Source organism: Pyxicephalus adspersus, chromosome Z, assembly GCF_032062135.1.
Source record: "Pyxicephalus adspersus chromosome Z, UCB_Pads_2.0, whole genome shotgun sequence".
NCBI classification, from domain to species: domain Eukaryota; kingdom Metazoa; phylum Chordata; class Amphibia; order Anura; family Pyxicephalidae; genus Pyxicephalus; species Pyxicephalus adspersus.
Genome location: NC_092871.1, coordinates 54,794,427 through 54,817,686, shown reverse-complemented (window position 1 = coordinate 54,817,686; position 23,260 = coordinate 54,794,427). Strand labels below are relative to the sequence as shown.

At 40.1% G+C, this 23,260-nt stretch overlaps 1 protein-coding gene across 3 annotated transcripts in view; it reads right to left on the bottom strand.

Annotated features, from left to right (window-relative positions):
* Positions 1–2,543: 2,543 nt before the first annotated feature.
* Positions 2,544–23,260, bottom strand: part of SYN1 (synapsin I) — a 96,419-nt gene continuing 75,702 nt past the window's right edge. For 2 of the 3 annotated variants that reach the window (XM_072430347.1, XM_072430348.1), the window contains 6 exons: positions 15,213–15,287; positions 12,967–13,069; positions 6,775–6,918; positions 6,626–6,686; positions 4,447–5,143; positions 2,544–3,749 (listed from right to left, as the gene is read on the bottom strand). In XM_072430347.1, the coding sequence (XP_072286448.1) occupies positions 3,614–3,749; positions 4,447–5,143; positions 6,626–6,686; positions 6,775–6,918; positions 12,967–13,069; positions 15,213–15,287 (1,216 nt within the window). In that variant the 3' untranslated portion in view covers positions 2,544–3,613. Of the gene's footprint in view, positions 3,750–4,359; positions 5,144–6,625; positions 6,687–6,774; positions 6,919–12,966; positions 13,070–15,212; positions 15,288–23,260 lie in introns of all 3 variants that reach the window. The other variant, XR_011923381.1, reaches the window with a different exon arrangement.

Sequence of the window (23,260 nt, the reverse complement as noted above, 5' to 3'; positions counted from 1 at the left end):
GTATTGAGGTTATTTATTGCCTAGGTGAAGATATGCCTACTTATGATTTAAGTCTCCACCATCAATTTTTGCCCCATAATTGGAAAGATTTTTTATGGAAAATATAGAGCAGGAAGAACCCCCCCCCCCCCCCCTGTTGCTGTCAAGGAATGACAGGTCTCTGTATGTCTATGCTAAGGAATTGTAGTTCCTCACAGTTAGAGAGTAGAGATCACACAAAGATGTACAAACAGCCTTCCTGCTGCACTGTTTTCCCTGGAGAGAATTTTGTTGTCGGGAGACAATAAAGCGATGCTTGAGAAACTGTTTGGTGATATACCGCTCTTAATTGCATTTGAATAAAAGAATGTGTACTATATATAGTTTTAATTAAAATATGTTTGGTGTAAAAAAAAACAAAAAAAAACGCTTCCTTTCCTTTTAAAAAATGAAATTGTATTTACTGCTGTTGAAAAAAACTAGATCCATTTCTTGTCCATCCAATAGACCAGATCCATTCCAGGTTTGTTGGATTATCCAGGTTCCCCCATAATAATCTATCTTTTTCAGTCCCGAAGAGCTTTAATAAATCAGGCCCAATATGTTGGTGACCTCCTTTAAATTATATATTTTTTGGCTGATGCCTGTCATGTCAAATGTAGTTCTTTCTGAATAATTGATAAAAGGAGAGATCAGCAGTGGTTGGTTCTACATTTCCTGAGCATTTGTTGAAAATGTCCAGCAGAGGGAGGCACAGTTTTCCTAAAAGCGATCATGAATCCTAGTTACTCAATTTCTGCATTGTCCACTACACCAAGGTATGCGTCAGCTGTCTTTTTACCAGTCCAGTTTAAAAAAAAAGGTAATTTCTTGTTTACAATTCTTGAAGAGGAAGAAGAAAGACTTCATACTCGAACTGTAAGTCAGTAGATGACAGTTCACCTAAATACCTCAAAAGAACAAGAGGCCTAAAGCAGCATAAATAATTGTGGAGGCAGTAACCTGTGCATTCACAATAGGAACAGCTTCCAAGAGAAAACATGCAAAGAACTAGGGAACGGATGTGTGATGGAGGAATAGGATTCACTGCAGGAAGAACGCCTATGCTCTACACCTATTCTGATCAGATTTCTATTAATTACAGAGAAAAGGATACTGCTCCTTCATCATCCATTCACTGGCTGGGGTGAGCCTTGGACTAGATTATCCCTATGGAGATCCAGGACCTCTGCCTAGTGAAATTGTTTGTATTCTATATTTCTTGACATTTATATATCTGTATCTGCCAGACGCTCAACAGTAACAGTTGAAGACAAGCCAGGTTTCACCACTCTTTTATGACATGAGGTCTAGCAGGGAAGGTGGAGGATCTTCTAGGATGGGAAAAGAAGAATTAGAAAGAAGACTGATACATAATTAAGGTGTGCAGAGTAATTCTATAATATGGCCTGACTCTGAGCCTAGAAACAGATCAACTTTTTTCTGTGGAAAAGCTGTAGTAATCAATATAAATGGTCTCAAATTGCAGACTTTTAAAGGAGACTGTAATAGTTTACTTTTTTTTTCTTAGTGTTTGGAACCTTATCAATAAATGCAAGTTAAGAAAAATACCTATGTCCAATGTGTAATTGTGTGTTTGCTTATTACATATGCAGACCTTGCTGTAGTAGTTGTTGTAGTAGTAGTAGTAGGTGTTATACTTTACTGTTGTTTATTCTAAGCAATACTATTTGTACTTTACTGCCATCCTCTTCATTGTGGTCTGCTCTGATTACACACAACATAATCTCTATAAAGGTTTTTAGAGCTGTCAATAAGAAAACTTCCAGTAAAGTCCTGGACCCACAGACCACCTCACAGGATCACTGAGTATTTTTTTTTTTTTTTGCTTTATTTTAGCTTCCTTGTTCTTCTAGACAATAGAACTAACATGTTGCTACACAGGCCTTTCTAGCAAGAAGTTTGCAGTGGATGAGTCTGGGAATAGTTCTTTTGTATGACAAAGAGAGTTTTCAGATAACCAAATTACTAACATAAAGGTGAGGTGCACTGATGAGCTAAATCAGCTTTTCTTGACCTTAACATGGGGGATCCCTTAAAATCACTTTCAGGTCTTCCCGAAACCGTTACTACAACTACTATATCTATACTATTATATACAGTTCACAGTATATTAGTGTGGTGGATCAGTGAGAAGAACCTTGGGAAAGGGAAACACTTGGCTTAAGCAATGCAGGGCTGAAAAACTTGTGCTGAGTAGGAAACTGTCTTCCTTGTAAGCTTTTCAAAGATTTATTTTTGGTTTTGACAATTAAGCAGGAATGCAAATCACATAGCCTTCTATTTGAATAAGCATTGACTAACTGATGAAGTGAGTATAACAATTTAAAATATTTACAGCAAGCAAATAAAAATGTGATATTAGTAAATTGTTTCCAGGTAGATGTGTGAAATGTGTACTTACCAGAAAAACACAGCAGTGTCTCTTTAAGACACATAAAAATTGCATTCTGAGACACTGGTTAATAAATACCCCACCAACCAGACACAGAAAAGTGTAAACATTTTTTGCTTTCAGAGATTTTTTTATTTGGACAAATCACATTTGCGTGCCCCTTTGGGACTGTCACATTTTCACACAAACGCTGACAAACAGTACACACACTTCTCATAGGGGCCCATAGGCGATAGAATAAATTATTTCATATAGTCATAATATAATATCTTTTTTTTTTAACTCTGAATACTTAGAACATTTTTTGTTGCTCACTAACGATCAGGTCACAATAGTACTACACAGCAAGCTTTAAGTTGCACACAATACAATAGTGTTACTGTCACACAAAAATAGACTTGGAATGAATGGGAACATAGAGCAGAAAAAAGAAGAGGGAAAGGAGGTCATCAGCCAGGCTCTTTTGGGGTAGGAGAAAGTATAAAGACAGAAAAGGTTGAAAAAGAGGAAAGAAAAGTTGGGACACTTCAATAAAGGACGTCAACAAAATATATCTGGGACACATCACGTGTCAAAAGAACAGAGCCTTAGGATGGAACCATGAGGGTAGATACCAAGAGAAGCTTAAAGGAGAGTGTAAAGATGTGACAGTGTCAGAGAGAGAACAAACAAACATACAAAATTACCTCTACATCTAGTGATATATACCTCTATCTATGAATATATATTTTGTATACATATATATATATGTACACAAAATATATATATATATATATATATATATATATATATGGCACACATGGGACTCACAATTACAGGCCCTAACAAGTCTCCCTCGTTATGTTGATGGTCATCTTGATGGCACGTCTAAATTTTCCATGTATGTATGTATGTATGAATATATATATATATATATATATATATCTATGTCTATAAGTCTCTAGAGTTCTCTCTTCCTCTTGTGATTTTTTTATAGATTGGTCTCCTCTCCATATCTACCTCTTCATTGGCATTTTGTCAGGAGTAGATTAAGCCGTGCATTACAGGTGAGGGAGCAGGGGTGATGCACACAACCGCAATGCTGGGTGGTAGAAGTGGGATGTGGTGGTGGTGTTTTTTTTTTTTTTTTTGTTTTTTTGTTTTTTTTCAGAAGGGATCATTTTTCCCCTTTAGACCCCTTCAGTCTGAGAAGAGACTGGCGAAGGATTTCCTCAGGTTGCGGATCGTTTCGGCCTTCACCTCGTCGTGACTAAGACTTGAACGTGGAACTGGTGAGTCTGCAAGGGTGAAGGAGTTGGTAAGGGACTGGGACTTACTGAAGAACAATGACCAGTGATGTTGTGGTGGTAGGAGGGAATGGTGCCCGAATGCAAAAGAAGTGGAGATAGCAATATGGAGAGGGAGAAAGTTGTTTTTTTTTTGGGGAATGAAAAGGTTTGGGGAGAATAAAAAGAGTGAAAAGGAGCACAGAAAAAGGTAAAATCAAGAGGACAGAATGAGCAGGAGATGGAAACATGGGACACAAGATAGAAATAGATGTGTAATATATGTTGGTTTGTCAAAGGGAGAAAGAGAAGGGATGTTTAAGGAAGGGGAAGAGAGAAATAATGATCAGTTAAAGTCATGCATTAATAATCATTCACACTTAAATATCCACAAGTCTCAGACACCATCTACAGGTCTTTAAAAGGAGAGGAGGTATGAATCACAGAACACAGTCAACCATAGGAAATCAACTGAACCCCACCAGACAGCAATGACTAGACCTTGTGTCTTAACATGAACCCTAACTGTTCTAGGCACCCCGTGCCACCAAGGAAGAACTGCCCCATGACCCAACAGGATCCAAACTATAAATGTACACAAGACCATGAGTAAAACCACTTGGTGGTCCAGTCTTTGACAAAAAGCTGTGTCTACCTTACCTAAGCGGCATGCAACAAAGGGATGCAAAAAGGTAGTACGTGAAGCTGGAATCTGTGTGGCCCGCCCAGAACCTCAAGGGCTCTTACTTAAGCTGTGGCTGGGGTGGGGGCAGCTCTTGGCCAGGCTTCTGAGCCACCTGAGGTTTTTGTGGCCCACCAGGACGTGCTGCACCCTGCCCAGGTCCTTGTGGGTTGGGCCTGGGTTGCTGGGTCATGGGTCGTTGTTGCGGCAGTTGTTGCTGCTGTGGTGGCTGTTGTGGTAGCTGCTGTTGAGGAAGCTGGTTTTGGGCACCGCTAGGTCCTGATGAGCGTTGCTGGGGTGGTGGCTGCTGTCCTGGCTGGCGGATGCCGTGTTGTTGTTGGTGGATAGGCGGTGGTGGCTTCTGCTGGGGGCCTCCAGTGACTGGCTGTCTTGGAGGGCCAGATTGACGGGGTTGAGGAGGCTGAACACCCATTGGCTTTGGGCCTGTTGGCATGGGAGGTGCCTGCTGCTGACGCTGAGGTGACTGCACATTTTGTGGGCTTGGTTGCCTTTGAGGGGACTGAGACTGGCGGGGGGATCCCTGTTGTGGCCTCATCTGCTGAGGCTGTTGTTGTTGTTGTTGCTGCTGCTGCTGTTGCTGAGGAATCATCTGCCGTTGTTGTGCCCCAGGGCTTGGAAGGTTTGGTGAATGTTGTGATGGCTGAGGACCAAGACCTTGAAGCTGCTGTCCTTGGTGTGGAGGCCTCTGTTGAGGTGGAGGACCTCCCTGCCGCTGAGCAGACTGTGCTGGTGGGGGTCCTCCTAAAAATAATAATCAAGTTTAAATAAACTATTTTTATTTACCAAAAATTCTAGAATTCCATGCAGTTTACATGCAGGTATATCAACTACAGCCTATATTACCCAGCAACCTAGACTTCCAGAATCTGTATTAGGAGGTAGTAGCTGTTGACCAACAATATTTTTTCTATATTATTTCCAATCTTGTTTTGGACAAAGTAAAGAGTGAAAATTATGGCATGTCTCAATTGTTTTCCCTTATTCCCAGTCAACAGTTAAAATATGTCAATATCTGACCTTTCCTCATTGGGTCCCTGGAAAACAGAACAGTTTCAATGTGAACGTATAGCCACATTCTTTTCCCTTTACATACAAACTACTTTTGGATGCATGGGAAGGAAAACCAGCCTCCTCTGTTAGCAGCAGCAAGAACCAACATTTTAACTTTCTCTTACAAATTACAATACCAAATGTCGATCGCTGGTAGAAAACTAGTATCTTACGCTCTACTTCTCAATTCTAGATGGTTGCTTAGTTGAGACTTTTTCCTAAGAACATGCTTCCCTGTTTTTGACCTTTCCAGTTCTCTGTGACTTCTGGAACTAGGTCCTACACCATTATTCAAATTTCTATTAATTTCCCAGGGAACATGTCTTCTTCATACTCCATCAAAATATACCACTTCTCAAAACAACAAGAACCTGTAATGCTCTTGGTCAGTGATGCATAATCCTTAATTCCTGCACTTGCAAGCATCTAATCTCAACTACATTGCAGCAATGGTTCCATCACATTAATGATATCTAACACATAAACCTAAAAAGGTCTATGAGGTAACTTATTTCTAACCAGAAATCTTCCACCACAAGTCCATCACAAAACCTCTTGTTTAGTATTTCCCTATTGCAGTACATGAGCGGTACATTACTTCCACTATGTTACCACTACCCACCTTTTTAATGTTTTTGTTCCCTCACTTTTCATCATTCTCTACCCCCCCAATTAGTGGTGTGGAACAGTAGTTGGCCTTCCTTTTTACCCTAGCTTTATACTAAACAGTCAGGTATAGGCTATTACTTCCAAAATGTGTTTGTTTTTACTATGCATTTGACACATTTTTATTTTTGCCTAATTCTGCTAAAAAAAAGAAGGTAAAAACCATCTTTAATTTTTAGTATAGAGAGAAAGACAGGCATTCTACTAACTCAGGTAAAAGGTGAAGAGATATTACAATATAAGGAAATAATGTCATGTTAAGGAATTGGAACATGTTAAGGAATTTGAGACTCCATAGTTTTTCTACACTACTTTAGAGCGGGTGGTCTATACATTCGAGTGACTGACATTCCTACTTTACTATATATTTCAAACTAAAATGCTGCAGCTTGGATAAAAGTTGATGAATACTAAATGATTGGAAGTAACTTTTAAGCATGGTGAAACAAACTCAGTTGTTAGTGGCCTACCCAGCTGTAAGTAAAAAAAGAAAACAAATGTTTGTACCTTGTGGAGGAGGCCTCTGTTGTTGCCCAGGAGTGGGAGAACGAGAGTGAACAGGCTGAGCCTAGAAAACAGATTAATGTAGGTAGGTCAGCAGACCTAAATTTAAGGGTTATATTGAAAGCAAAATAGTGAAATGATTCTTCTTCTACCTGTGGCTGCTGTCCATGTATGGGGCGGCTGGGAGATGGGCTGCTATGCAAGGCCTGGGCCATATTACTAACCACCAGTTCTGCTATTAGCTGACGGTCTTCTTCTTGCTGATCCCCAATTAAAGGCATAGAGGAGCCAACAACCTAGAATACAAAGGCAGTGCTCAATTACGGTAGGTCTGCAAAAGATGTGGTATAAGATTTAGTATACTCAGACACAGGCTAGAAAATGTCCACTCTCTGCAAGCTAGCCTGACGTTTACAAGTAAACAAATCAGGGGCAAAAAGTTGCTGAACTGTCAGTTTAGAAGAGAAAGCATAGGAGGACCATTCACACTCATCTATTCTGGGGCTTAGCTCTAATGCTTGCATGCTAACACATGTAATGTAACACATTAAGGTGAAACCACTTTACAAACTAAAGGATCAGGCAGGTCAAGATGGCCAGAGATTGTCTCCAAGAGGAAGATGAAAGGAAGATTATCACAATAATATGATATGAATACACTAGAACAAACAAAAAAATTGGACATGCACTATTTTTTTCCAATGCAGCACACTCCAACACATAGGAGTACAGTATTCTGTGTTATGGTAGCCTGCAATTTGCTTAGTTTCCTTAGTGCTTCTACTGTGCACTGGGGTAACATATATTAACATGTTCGATATCGCAATGTATAGCAGCAGACTGATGTGAATAGACCCTTAGGGTAAAAGTGTGTACAAAGGTATATTGTGATTTACCAGTTAATGAATGTAAAAAGCTGAATTTTTTTTTAGGCATTTTTTTTACATAGTGATTTTGCTAGTAATATACTTTCGGTTTTAGAATGACAATGCTTTCCACCCTACCATCAGGACAACAGAAACAGGAATTGAATATTAGGCACTCACGCTGTTCTCATTTACATAAAATATATAGGCGGGGCCCTGTTGTTCACAGAACAATATAATTGATAGCAGTGCCAACTTGGATAGTTATCAGTAGAGATGAGCGAATTTCTCAAACATTCAATTCGGCTGGTTCGCCGAATTTTTCGAAAAGATTTGCTTCGTTCTGAATTTATTTGGGGCAAATTGCGTTAAAAAAGGGCTATTTCCGGGCTGCAGAGAGCCTTGATAGTGGTGTAGAACACTGTGCCTTGCAGTAATACGCATATGGAGTCTGCTGTGGTAGTGAAATAACACTGTGAGTCAGTATGACATGCAGATGACAGGCGTCACTATTAGAATCACTGCACACTTCACTTATGTGGGCAGTCATGGGGCCAAAACTGACCAAATAACTCAAGTATGAACTCAGCCTTACAGGTCCATGTTAGCGTCAAGAAGAAGCGCATTCCTTTTACACTCTCGTCAGCTGATTCCACATTGATGTCTACAGAACCTGTTCTATTACCCGCTTATACAAGTAGAGCCCCCCCTACAGAGTGGAGGGGGTGTCAGCAGTAAGTTTGCGTTGATGTCACAGATGTTTTGCCTTTTCTCTGATCCCTCAGAACAATAACCCACAAAAAACGGATCCTGTCTGTGGAGCATATGCTTTCACCCGGTCAGCATTTGCTCACTATTCCATCAGTATTGCTATTGCCAAAAAAAAACAGGAGTGGATCCAAAACAGAGATGACACGTGAAAGGAATATTTGCATGTCTTCTGTGTTTTGTACCCACTCCTGCCTTTGGCTACCAAATCAAGCCCATTCTGATGGGACCATACAGGCCTTACAGCTGCTACATAGACAGGATCTGTTGTGCATCTCTTTTTTCCTTCCCTCTGACAGATCAGAAGAAGGGTCAAATAAATAGTGATGTCATCCAGGCCAAAAAGGCCCAATGACAGAGTCTGGAGCTGGCAGCAGCATCAGGAGAAGGTTAACATGGCCATATGTAGAATATGTGGGCAGAAGGTGAAGCGTAGCCAGGGTGCCAATGTGGGCACCACGGCCCTGCGTCATGCACTTCACTTCTGCAGTCATATGTGGTGAAAGCGTTTAGTGACGTATTTGAGTACTAAAAGAAAAATATATACGCAGTTCACTGTTGCAGTTATTTGTGGTGAAAGTGTTTGGTGGCCTATTTCAGTACAAAAAGAAAAATATATTCTCAGTTCACTTCTGCAGTTATTTGTGGTGAAAGCGTTTAGTGGCCTATTTCAGTACAAAAAGAAAAATATATTCTCAGTTCACTTCTGCAGTTTTATGTGGTGAAAGCGTTTAGTGACGTATTTGAGTACAAAAAGAAAACTATATATGCAGTTCACTGTTGCATTTATTTGTGGTGAAAGCGTTTAGTGGTCTATTTCAGTACAAAAAGAAAAAAATATGCGCACTTCACTGTTACAGTTATTTGTGATGAAAGAGTTTAGTGGCCCATTTCAGTACAAAAGGAAAAATATATTCCCAGTTCACTTCTACAGTTATATGTGTTGAAAGCGTTTAGTGACGTATATGAGTATCAGGATGAGGCCACATAGTGGCACAATGACATTGTCTGGAGTTGGCAACAGCATCAGTAGGCCACAGAGTGGCACAAGGACATAGTGTGGAGGTGGCGGCAGCAGCAGCATCAGGCGGAGAGCACAGAGTGGCACAATGACATTGTCTGACACCCCCAGCCAACAGTCGGTGGGTTCGTCAGACACAACCCTTAGTTGGCATAACCCGGGAGCAGGCCCTGTGCCCTTACCTGTCCTCAACCTGCCTCTGTCCTTTGCTGTTCCCTCAGCCACAGAAGTATTGTATGCTGTGGGCTCAGCTCCACTATACAGCGAGGACGAGCTAGTGGAGGACAGTCAGCAGCTACTGCCCAGCCAAGATCTGGAGGAGACATCTGCCACTTCCTCCACTAGGCAGGCAAGTAGTGATGAGGAGAGTGGCGTGGGAGGTGGTGTTGCGAGCGGTCAGGCTCCTGACCCAGAGACCGTTGAGGAGGACATCAGTGACGTGCAGCCAGGTGAAGAATGGGTTTCATCATCATCAAGAGAAGAGGGTGGCAGCTTGTCCGTGAGGCAGGGGCTGAGCCAGCAAGGTGGTAGCAGTGGGAGGTCGGGAGCCAAAGCATCAACATATGCAGTGTCACCATAAAGTTGCCTGGGAGAACCGTGGCTCCGGTGTGGTGCTCCAGCCTGCCACAGCAACCGCTGCATCGCCCAGTGGCATGCAACAGGTTCCAGGCAGTCAAGGCTCCACCACCTCGGCCGAAGGAAGCTGTATGTAATTTCCATATACTGCTGGTCCAGATGCTCCTGCTCATCCTACTCATCGTCAATCATTCCGTCAGCAATCAATCACCGAAGCGATTGCCAAGAGACAACAGTATGCAGGCACTCATCCAATGGCGCAGAAGCTGAATGTGCTCCTCTCCAAGTTGCTGGTGCTGCAGTCCCTCCCTTTCCAAGTGGTGGACTCTGCACCTTTCAGAAAACTGATGGCTTGTGCCGAGCCGAGGTGGAAAGTCCCAAGCCGTCATTTCTTTGCGAAAAAGGCAGTACCAGCCCTGCACAAATATGTGTAACAGAAGGTGGGCCAGTCCTTGAGCCTGTCTGTGTCTGCCAAAGTACACGGCAGTGCTGACGTGTGAAGCTGTAACTACGGTCAGGGACAGTGCATGTCCTTTACGGCCCACTGGGTGAATGTGGTTCCTGCACAGCCACACCAGCAACTTGGCCAGGTGACACCGCTTCCGCCTCCACGTTCTCACGCCGCTGGTCCTACGATAACGTCCGCCTCTGCCTCCTCATCCTCCACCGTGTCCTCAGCCTCCACTGCAGGGACAATTCACAGTGCCCCTCCAGCATACCACATGTGCAGGGCACGGCGGTGTCGCGCTGTTCTGCACCTGGTTTGCCTGGGGGAACGGATTCACACAGGGGAGGAACTGCTCCGTGTGATTCATCAGGAAATCGAATCCTGGCTTTCTCCACCACAAATCAAAATCGAAACCATGGTGACCGACAACGGGAAGAACATGGTGTCAGCGCTGCGTCAAGGAAGGCTGAGCCATGCGCCCTGCATGGCACACCTCTTCAATCTGGTTGTCAAGCGGTTCCTGAAGTCTTCCACCCATCTGCAAGACATCATAAAAATGGCCAGGAAACTTTGCATGCACTTCAGCCACTCGTACATCGCAAAGCACACCCTCCTTGAGCTGCAGTGGCAGAACGGCATCCCCCAACATAGGGTAATATGCGACATTTCCACCCCTTTGGAATTCCACCCCCCATATGTTGGACCCTCGCTACCGGTCCAAAATGGGGGCCTTTTTTACACCCGCTGAGAGGGAGGACAAACTGAACTACTACAGAGACATCCTATGTAGTCAGTTGGCCGCTGCCTATCTACACCATCGTCCATCCTCTCGCAGAGGTGCCCTCTGCACTTACGTTCGACTGCAATGGCTGCTGGGGAGGGGTGGGGTGGCAGGAGCAGTACCAGCTCCATCAGCACAAGCCTGAGTCTAGAGTCGCTGATGAGCAGTTTTCTTCACCAGTTTTCTTCACCAGCATAGTGAAGAAACTACTCACTAGCTGCTAGACGTAGAGAAGAACCTGAACCAGCAGGTGGTGGCATACTTGGAGTGCACCCTGCCAGCTGTCATTAAAGATCTGCTGGACTACTGGGCAGCCAAACTGGATTTGTGGCCGCAACTGGCCGAGTTTGCCCTGGAAAAGCTGTCCTCCCGGCTAGTAGTATGGGATCAGAGCAGGTGTTTAGTGCGGCGGGGGCCATAGTTACCCCAAGAAGAACTGGCCTGTACACCCAAAATGTGGAGAGACTGACCTTTGTCAAGATGAATCAGGCGTGGATCAGCCACGATTTCCACCCACCAATGTCTGATGCATCTGATTAGATGATCCATGCCGCCTCACCAAAACCTTGACAAAAGAGACCGGTTTCGTCTGGTTTGCAGGTTGGCACCTGCCTGATGCCACACATCAGATGCCAAGTGCTCCTCCTTTCACCCACCTTCGTCAGCGGTTACTGGTATTACCACCCACCGCCCCACTCTGTCACCGGGTGACTTTGTGGTCTCCTGATGCTGCTGCTGCCATCTCCACACTATGTCACCTTGCCACTCTGTGGTCTCCTCCTGATGCTGCTGCTGCAATCTCCACACTATGTCACCTTGCCACTTTGTGGTCTCCGTCTGATGCTGCTGCTGCCACCGCCACCTCTGGACTCTGTCATTGTGCCATTCTGTGGTCTCTGCCTGATGCTGCCGCCGCAACCTCTAGACTCTGACTCTGTCATTGTGCCACTCTGTAGCTTGCTGATGCTGCCACCACCTCCAGATTCTGTCATTGTGCCACTATGTGGCCTCCTCGTGATACTCAAATACGTCACTAAACGCTTTCAACACATATAACTGCAGAAGTCAACTGAGAATATATTTTTCTATTTTGTACTGAAATAGGCCACTAAACGCTTTCACCACAAATGACTGCAATAGTGAAGTGCATATATATTTTTCTTTTTGTACTGAAATAAGCCACTAAACGCTTTCACCACAAATAACTGCAACAGTGAAGTGCGTATATTTTTCTTTTTATATATATTTTTCTTTCAACATAGCACTTGCACCCCAATAACAAGAACGAATTGCTGCAATGACAGAGCTGTATAATGGCTACTTGGATCCCCAAGGAGGTTTCTCCTAACACTCTCCCTAGCGCCTGCAAGCATTTCTCCCTGCACTCAAAATGCTGCAAAATGCCTGAATCCAAGATGACTGAGGCTATTTATAGGGCTGTGACATCACAGAGCTGTCTGGCTGCTGTTTGGCTGCATGCATGGCAATATGGGTCATCCCGCCTTCCCAGAGTTTCTTGCCCAATGTCCTCACACGTTTATCTGCTATTTTAGGAAACCATGAAGCGTGAGGTAATTCGCATTCGTTGCAAATCAAATTTTTCCTGAAATTCGGATCGAATTCCACTTTGTCAGCTTCGATTCACTCATCTCTAGTTATCAACTAAGAAGATTTCCCAAGATCGACATTTTTTTTTTTTTTGCACTTATTAAAGAGACCTACAAAATGATGTCAAGTGAACATCTAGAAGATTCAAAAATGAGAAGTTTATTATTAGGCTTCAGGTGCACCTGTTGCCAGCCTATTGTCATTTAAGTATTTTTCTGCGCCCATCAGTTAGTCTACTCTTTAAACTTTGTAGTGAAATTTTTAGTGAAAGCTCACCTCAATAATATGATCTCTCCCATCCTTTCCATGCAGTGCTTCTACTGCGCAGATGTCCAGACCACCAAATATTTCAGCACAAGAATCTACCCATAGTTTATACCTGGAAGACAAGAACTTGTTTATTCTGTAAAAAACAACCTCAAATAACCTCCAAGAAGCATCATATGTGTCTGACAATTTATTTTAAAGTGGATCACTGCTTCAGAGCTCAAACATAAGGTACACTAACAGTCCTATATGATAAAGGCTTGCAAAAAAAAAATGTGATGTGACCCACTGCTCAAGCAAGATGTAATCTGAATCAATGTCACTGGCTACTTGGTGGACACATCTGAGCAGTATAGAGACCTGAGTAAGAATTTAATTAATGATTTGAATTTATTTTTGAAAAAAATGTCTTTATTGGTTCAGGTAAACCCTACATGGGTAAATGCTGTGCACTTGAAATGTATTACATGTGGTAGACACAATACACTCAAACTGTGCTTTGAAATGTATGCATCCTTAATTGTACAGATAAAAACGAGCCCTAAAATCTATACTCCAGACATACACAAATAAAATGTGATTATTAATTATCATCATTACCACACATTGGATAATTGCTTGAAAAATTGTCTTTCCTGTGAAAAATTAAGTTGTAGTGTGGCTCAGAAATAATGATCACCTGCTATTCCCTCGAAAAAAGTAAGTGCCGCTGCTATTCATTGCAGCAAGCAAACAGTCACATACTTGTCTTAGTTTAGTTCTGTACCAGCAGAACTAATGACAATATCTCAGGGCAGCCTTCAATTTAGTGTTTCCAATGCTGTTGAGCTCATAGGGTCTGCCTAAATCCAAAGCTTGTCTGGAGGCCCACTGTCTCTAAACCGTTGGGTTCACCTAACAGTAGCAAAAACTGAAGACTTTTTTGTTTAGCTTTTTCCTATCCATGTAGTTTTGGTATTAGAGAAGGTCATTGAAATTAATGAATACAATTGGTAGTGTGTGCTATCAATATATGAAGCAAACAAAAATGTGCGGCTAGCACAGAAACTGGCACTTGTAGGCTTTGTTCAAAAATGAAAATGTTATCATTCTGTTCTACTGTTCTGTAGTTTCTCAGTTAGCTGTATGTGCTCCAAAAATATCAATATACCATAGTCAAGGTGTGATTTGATTTTAGATGTACAGCTAAAAGCTTTGCATATGTGCAAATGAAGTCTGTGAACTAGTCCTTTAAAGTGCAGATTAAATTCATGTCTCTGAGTTAAATAAATCTCACAAGAAAGATTTATTTAACTCATAGTAACTCTTAGTAACTCTTGTTTAACCATAGTCATATCTAATTACCTCATTTATTATTTTTCCTTTATGTATATGTAATATTTTGGTGTCTGTTTGTCATGATTGTTCACTTTATTGTGTTACCTAAATAACTCATGACTTATGGTCTCATAAGTAATGACAGTGGCCAATAGCTGAAATATATATTTGCTCTGGTTCAAAAGGCTACACATGAGTGGTAGATTTTACTGGAATATTGTATTTTAAGTAGTCTCTGAAAAATCTTTATACAAATGTGGAGGACAATAAACAATAAATATTCTTTTATATATTTATACATATTATATTATACATATTATTTATTGGAGCAGGGCCTAAATTCATGTAAAGAAATATTGTCTATTCCACTGATTTCCTAAGAACAAACACATGCAGCACCAGACATGCCTGAAATGAAGGGTCACAAAAGTTATCTGTTCAAAATCATGAACATGAAATAATACCTAAGAGCAGTAGGTGTTTATATATAAAAAGAGTTAATAAATAAAACTGTGCAAATTCCATTGTGATAGGTCACACTTTTGCTTTCAGTGTCTGTCCAGCACTGGCTTTATCAGAGCAAGTTAGTATATCTCAAATAGGCCCTGTTGTAGAAGTTGTATAATGCACACTAAGATACATTCTTATGATGCATTTTTGGCTACTGGATCTAAGCATTTCCTGGAGAAAGGTCTCCTTCCAGCACTGATCTCAGTGTAGAATTGCCTGGCAGGGATAGAAGAATTATAAGGATTTTAGTACAAAGTATCATAATGGTGTTGCCTCTCACTGATCAATGTATAGATGTTTCTCCAATGTTACTGTTACAGATCAGTTACATTGTTAGTAAATACCATGTAGCTGTCAAATATTGTCCCACAATGCATACACCTTTATAAACCTGTGCCATTCCAGTGATGGGACTTATGAAAACATACCTGTCAGACACAGCTATTTGCTCAAGCATGGCAGATCCTGTGTTAGTCTTCCAATTCCCAGAAATGGAAGTTCTCCTGTAATGTACAACGAGAAACTTCTGTGAATTATGATATGGACACACAAAATCTACAAAAAACATAAACTGCTCTTTTGTTTAAATTATTCCTTAATATATATATATGATATACACTACAGAAGGTTTTCTTTGTAAGACTTGCAGAGCGAACTGTAAGCTATGTATATGTATGTCTCCACATTCCCTAGTGGTTACGTGTGTATTTTGCTTCACAACAATGCTTTCATATCCCATCCCATGATATCTACCTACCTTTACCTATTCCCTGAAACTTAAAATAGACATTACAAAAAAGGCATGTGTCTGGATGTCTCAACATGTCTTCTCCAATACAAAGCACTAAAGAAGTCCTAATGCCAGATAAAACAACAATAACCAAGCAAGGTTTACACTTTGTTCTCCAAGAATGCTGTCATGTGTTACTACACAAACATTGGAATGTCATGCAATCTGGCCAAAACAGGTTTGTTTGAAAGAATCAAATGTCTATGGCTGCTTGCAGGAGTTGAAATGGGAAATATTTTGTAAGCAGCAGAAAGCAACAGTGAAGTGTACACTAATAACAAATAACCAACTACAGTTAAACTAACAGCTTCCTGAAACATACAAAGTTACCAAACACAAGAATAATGGCTAAACTTCTGTTTAAAGTTTGTAGGTGGTGAAATCTGAGTGTTACAGTTCAATATCTGTTTATGTGGTAATCCAAGCTCAATCTGGTCATGCAGTGAGTGAAATTTAATAAGTCTGGTTGGGCAGCTCCCATACCCCAGGGGTCCTGTTGGAAACTATCAATAAGATACAATAACAATAAATGTAATATTAGCACCACACTATTGGTTTTAGAGTCCAAATAAAAATAATTTTATCCATGAACAGGCTGACATCTGATAAAACTATCAACACATTCCAGAGGTTAGGAACAGTCCTTAGGGTTGGGCAGTTGGGCTTTGTGTTCATTAAATGAATAGTCCTGGTGTTGCTTCTGAGTTTCTAGCAAAAAGTATACAATGCAAAGGCTTTTATTTGTGTTTGTGACCTCACTGGGGAGATTCACCCTTTTTGTGAAAAATTATTGGAAACCTAAAATTCTAACATTGTTACTGGAAAAGGTGACAGGAAATCTTCTAATAGAATGTCAATTTCAGTGCCAACTGTCACTAAGAGAATTTTCAGAATAGAGAGAGTTTTTTCCTTTCCTGTTGTGTATTTAGAACGGGAACTAAGGGGTAATTAAATAATACAAGTGATGCATAAAACATTCGCATCCATATCTTTTATCCTAATGTGTTTGGCCAAAAGACAAACCCCTGCTATCATTTTAGAAGTGTGAAAGAACCTCTAAATATTTATTAATTTTTTATTTATACTTACTTTGGTTAAACTTGATAGTCTCTAGTTTTTTTCTATCCCGACTATATAATGCTCCCTGTACTGCTGACAAACTGTGAGCATGTGCTCACCTATGGCCAGCTACCATGTTAGTGGAAAAATTTGCATCACACTGAATTTCTTCTAATTTTCATTTTCACTGACTCATCTCAGTTCTGCTGGGAAACAGCAATAACTGTCCTATGAAGGGGAAACACCTTCATTCCATCATCTATCCTCTACACTGCACTGACATCACGAGTCAGTATACATTACGCAACCACAACAAATGATGATCATATGAATAGCGTGGGAGGGAAAATTCCTATTGAACAACGTAATGATAACCAACTCTTAGGTCCCACATATCTCCTACTCCTTTAACAGTGGATGAAGATAATTCTAGTAAAAATTACGAAAATCCAAATCTATAGGGCCATTTATGAACCAAACATTTTAATGGAAAAAAAGGCTGTTAATTGTGATATGGACACACAAAATCTCCTAAAAACATAAACTGTTCTTTTGTTTAAATTATTCCTTAACAATATATAAAAGTGTTTTTAAATGAGTGTGCCATGGTAAGCATGGTATCCAATCAAATACATTGTGATACCAATCATGATAATCATTTTAAATGGCACCACAACTAACCTTCTGCACACACTGGCCCATTCAAAATTATTGAGGCATGATAACGTAGCATGCCCACTGGTACTTAGCAGAACTGTAGGAAATTCTATAAGGCATCAAAAAGCAGCAATGAAAGCTCTAAATTTCCCTCAAGACAGGTTTACTCTAGATTTAAAAAGAACTAAAATCTCAAACTGCACAAGGAAATAAAACCTACAGAACAAATGAATATAATACCACAATGTGATCTGTCAATATTTGAACTAGTAGTATCACATAAAGAAAATCTAAACTGGCAGGAATCTTGATGACAGGTATCAAGAGACAGGAAGCAAAAGATAGAAATTTATATTTGAATAATGGATTTATTTGTTCTAATTTTTTCCCTCTTGGTATTAATTACATTGTTGAACATTTGACACATTGTTGTGTCACTCACCACATCAGCATGTGAGCTATAATTTTTCACCTGAGTACAGTAAATCTAATCCGGAAAGTCTCATTTTGAACTGACATGGTGGTGTAAAGAAGGGGAAACAGTATTTGCCTGGCACACTGCTATCTGGTGGTAATTTACAATCATGACATGGAAGGAACGTTTATTATTTCAACATAAGTAGAATTTAAACCTAATGATCTGGAACTGGGGTCCCCACCTGTTTTATCATCATAAATAATAGGATAGCCTTGAGTTCCTTTTTTTCTGTGTGACAAATAGAGACTCTAAATTAATAGTAACCAGGCTACAGACTGTAAACAGATGGAGCAAATGAGCGTTACCTTGAGTTGGTGATATGTCTGGAGTGAGTTGCAGGAAAGAGTCTGTAGAAAGCCTGTGCATTAGTATTTTTCAGCTTTTTTTAATAAATAATTATATTTTCACCATGTCAGCAAGCATTCTGTTTTATGACTCAAATGATTGCCTTCATCTCTAGGTCCAAGTTTCATTTGTTAGCCAGACTTCATGCACTTTTTATGTGAGCCGACAGATGGATCTAGCTCATATTCATGTGAGGTCCTGTTGCTGGGTGAAAAGGCTGACTGCTTACAAAACACAAAAAGATACATGTGCTGCCTGGAGAACCCTTTTGAGGCACCCTATGAAGCAGGAACTGACATTAGTTGAGTTGGCTGCGTCAAAAAACGTGCCTGCATGTTATGGAATTTTATATGCACTTTGGGGGACTGCAACCCAAATAGGCTGAGATGACACCCGAGTCACAACAACCTGGCTACAGAAAAGGCATTGTGGGACTAGTGGCATGAAGGGGAAGTAGCCAAAGTCAGAGAAGAAGAAGTTTATGTTTATCACTTTATTCATTATCACGTGGGCAAAAAAGGCTTAGCTTTAACACAATTATAAATATACCACATTAATTCTAAAAACTGGTATGGTCCAGTAACAGTCAAGATAAATGTGCTGAATGGCTTATACACACACAAGTGTCTAAATAATTAGGCTCAGTTAGACATTTTTTGTGGCTTTTAAAAACCCTTTAATGACTGGCTTGGTACCAATTTTAAAAAAGGTGGTGACTAATTTAAACAACAGGATCACCCAGTTAAACACAGCCCTGTATATTTAAGTTCTATTGTAGAGAAGATATTGGATAAATTATTAAATGATCACATACAGAATTGTCTGTGAGTATGTAATATCATAGGTAACAGTCAGCATGGACTTATGAAAGGGAGAAGTTGTGAAACAATTCTACCTAATTTTAATGAGGAAGTAATGAAAAACTTTGAGAAAGAGGTAGCTATGAATGTAGTATACTTAAATTTGAACTCTGTGCTTTAGTCGCAGGCGCTGTGATCATTCTGTCCTGCATTTTAAAGTGAAACAGTACCTAAAATATAGTACTCTCTGAGCACTTTGTTAAGCTTACCTGTTATACATGTTGTTCCAGTACCCTAATAAATTGACATTTTATCCTCAGTGAACCACCCTCATTTCAAGATTTGATTCCCGGCTACTAAAGCTGATGCTTTTCCTATTCTCCTTCCTGCAATCAGAACTAAAATTCCACACATATGAAAAGTTTTCTACGCTATTCCATGGATAAAACTGTTTTTCATGACATTGGGAAAGCCTGTCACTTGTGCAGTAATGTAGCCATCACATTAGACAGTACGTATTAAAGGAGCAGAGCTGCGATCATGGCATGGCATCAATAGGGAGGTTTCAGAACAAAAATTGCCTATTTAGTTATGACAGTTCTAAACAACAGCAAATTTCGCATTACTAAGATTTGTCTAAAGCAGCCTTTTTCAACTTTTTGATCTTGAGGAACCCTCAAAAGAATTTTCAGGTCTCAAGGAAGTCATGTCTAAACCAGTTAATTAAGGAGACATTGGAAAATAACCCTTTTAGATTTATGGTCAGGTGGGAGTCAGATGGGAGGTAAACCTACCACATTTTAAGGAATACCTAGCAATCTCTGGAGGAACCCTGGCTGAGAATGTCTGATCTAAAGTATATACTGTCAGTAAAGATCCAATTTGATGTTTAAATCCACCCTGGGCCTAAACAAGAATTTAATGGAAAGGAAAGTTTTTATATTTCTAGAATTTAACGCATTCACTTTCTAATGAACACCTGCACAGTCAGATGCCAATCAAGGCCTGTGGGTGGGTCACTACTAGTTGTATAGACAACTGTCTTTCTAGATAACTGTTTTAGTTGCCTAGAAAAATGGTTTTGGTGCCACCACTGTAAGAAGTCATTCTTTCAACTGACCATGTATTTATTTTTCCAATGTCCCCCTAATTAATTGGTTTAAGCAGGGGTTTCCCGGGACCTGAAAATACTAGGTCCTGTGCAAATTGTCCTGGACCACTGTAGGAAGCTTGACATAAGAATTTAACTTATGCCTGTCTCCTGATTACAGAGGGAAGGAAACAAGATCCAGAGCCCCTTTTATCATACACTAAAAATATATATTTTAATGGTTTTACACCAAAAGGAACAAATGGTACAGTAAACCACAACCACCATAAACAAATTCTTTCCAATACCCAGAAACATTTTGCCTGACTGACCCGAAAAAGTACCTTGATCTTCTGGAGAGAAGGACAGATGGCCAGTTGCTGGATGAACACTTTATGAGGAAAGTATTTAGGTGAATCATTACTGCAGCAGAAAAGCTTTTACACATACAGAGACATACTTTGACACTTTAGCTATATACAAACGCTAAATCTTTGCCACTCAAGATTATCTAGGGTAAAAATCCAGCAATAGTACAGCTGTACCCACAACATTGCATAGCTAACCACCCATTCTGGATTACTAAACCACCCACAGCAATTGTCTTTTATTGATAGGGAGGATGCAACTAAGAAACCTGTCTATACAGCAATTGTTATTAACAGCACTGCCCAAAAGGATCACTAAAGATTTTTCAATCGTCACTTACTGACCTTCTGCACGTAAGACACAATTACTGAAAGCCTTTACTGTTTTCTTTTCTTATTCTTTCTCTTTCAAAACATAGGGGTCTCATTCTTATCTACATAATGTCACAACTGAGAATTACACATGTGTGTGACTCATAGAAGAGCACTATACTCAAATGATGAACTATCACTATTTTGAAACCAGGTCAGTAAAAGATGACAGACACAAATTACTTTTTACAGTCTGGAACCTCCTCCACCTCGTCCTGACCATTTTGTTAAACAAAAAATGCAGACTGGGAGTTGTGCAATAAATTTCAGGGGAGAATTTTATGCACAAAAGTTACACAATAGCTAATGTTACTAAGCAAAGAATACATTACATGCCTACAGTAAACAATAAATTCTTTCTTTTGCGTTTCTAGTACATTAGCAGAGAATGAAAGTCATAATCTGACTGGTACTCATCACACGCACAGATACAAGACTTCTCTAGAGCTTCCCCAACTCTCTGGAATGGTCTTCCTCGTCCTATTCGGCTTGCTCCTACTTTCTGCTCATTTAAAAGAGCACTCAAAACCCATTTTTTTCAAACTTGCCTACACATCTTCTTCTATCTTTTTAAACCGTCACTACTTCCCACCACTACATGTCTCCCATCCTATTGTGTGTGAAATTCCCCCACCCACTATATTGTAAGCTCTTCAGGGCAGGGTCCTCTCCTCCTGTGTCACTGTCTGTATTCGTCTGTCATTTGCAACTCCTATTTAGTTAACAGCGCTGCGTAATATGTTGGCGGTATATATAACCTGTTTATTATTATTATTATTAATAATAATAATAATAATAATAATACTAAACCAGTGGGCTTATTGTGAGTTAGAACTTACTTCATGTGTCGACTTTTGTGATATTTTTTTAGCCATTTTCAATCACTGGTTGGATATAAACAAAAATTCTTTAGGAGGTAAATGTGTTTTATTTGCATGAGGGTTTTTCACTAACTTTCTGCACTTTTTTTTTTTTACTATTCTTTAAAAAACAAATCACATAATTTTTCAGCATAGTCACCTTCCTTTGGGATTCATTTTTTTCTCAGTGTCGCACCAACTTTTTAATGGCATCAGCAATAAATATTTTTGGTTGAGAGCAAAACCACTGATGCACCACTGCTTTCATATCATCATCACAAGAAAATCTTCTTCCCCTTAATGCTTTTTTAAACAGTCCAAAAAAGGTGCAAACCAGATGGCACTAAACCCGGACTATTAGCTGGGTGCTCTATAACCTCTCACTTTATTGTCCGAGGGTTTCCTCTTCAACCCCATACCAAGCACACATGTAGAGATAAATTTGTGCTCCTGGCACACCTTCTGCCCACGAAAAGCATATGACAGAACACCAACCCTCTTTGATGCAATATATCAAAGTTTTACATCCATCTTCACCACAGACTACACTGCAAGGTCAGCCAGACCATCAGAGAGACTGATCACATGATCGGTGCATGCGTCAGTGTATGCGGGAGGCGCGTCTGGAAATGCAAATTATTTTGTGTTGCATTCAATACAAAATAACTGTATTGAATCCAATACAAAGTAATTATTATAATATAAATATATATATAAATATATATAATTATAATATATATATATATATATATATATATGCTACTGTACAGTTATATTACAGGTTTTCATAAAGTTTATTATTAAATTTAATACATTTTGGAAATATTTCGGGGAGTTATGCTTAAAATTTATAGGCCTCCATGCAAAACAATGTACCGCTTTTGTCGTAAAAATACGGACATAACTAGAATTCCAGGGGGGTAAGCTGTATGTTAAACCTGCTATAAGAAAATTTCTACTTTCTTTGCTGATACTCATATCCACTAGGTTCAATACTTACCATATTACCTACTAAAATGAAAGTGTATGGCTGAATATAATAATAAGAATCAGAAGTTTGACGACCTTATCTACATACCTGCTGCTCTGTTAGGTTCAGTAAAAACCTGGTAGTACCCATTTTGTGGATCATGTGTGGATCACTCACCTTTCTTCCATGTGACAAACAGGGGTGAGCAGATAGTGCTCGAATCTGTGTAAGCATCAAGCTGTAACTTGGAAATAACATAACAAAATAACAAAAGATCTGGACTATTTTAACATCCTCCTCTCTGGTATTCCACTAACCCGACTCTCTCCTCTACAATCTATTATGAATGCTGCAGCCAGACTCATCCATCCTTCCCTCCGCTCCTCTTCTGCTGCCTCCCTTTGTAGTTCTCTCCATTGGCTTCCATTTCACCTTAGAATCAACTTCAAGTTTTTGTGCTTTGCTTTCAAATCCCTCACCTTTCTGACTTGGTGGAAAAATACACCTCTGGCTGCTCTCTTCCTTCCTCCAATGACCCACTAATGACTACTTCACTCATAACTAGTGTTAGTCAAATATCTCACTATTCGATTCAACAACTTTTCGATCAAATAGTGGGATATTGTTCAGGTGATCGAATGCCGAATTTGAACACCATTAAAGTCAATGGTGGGAAGATTCAGGTTA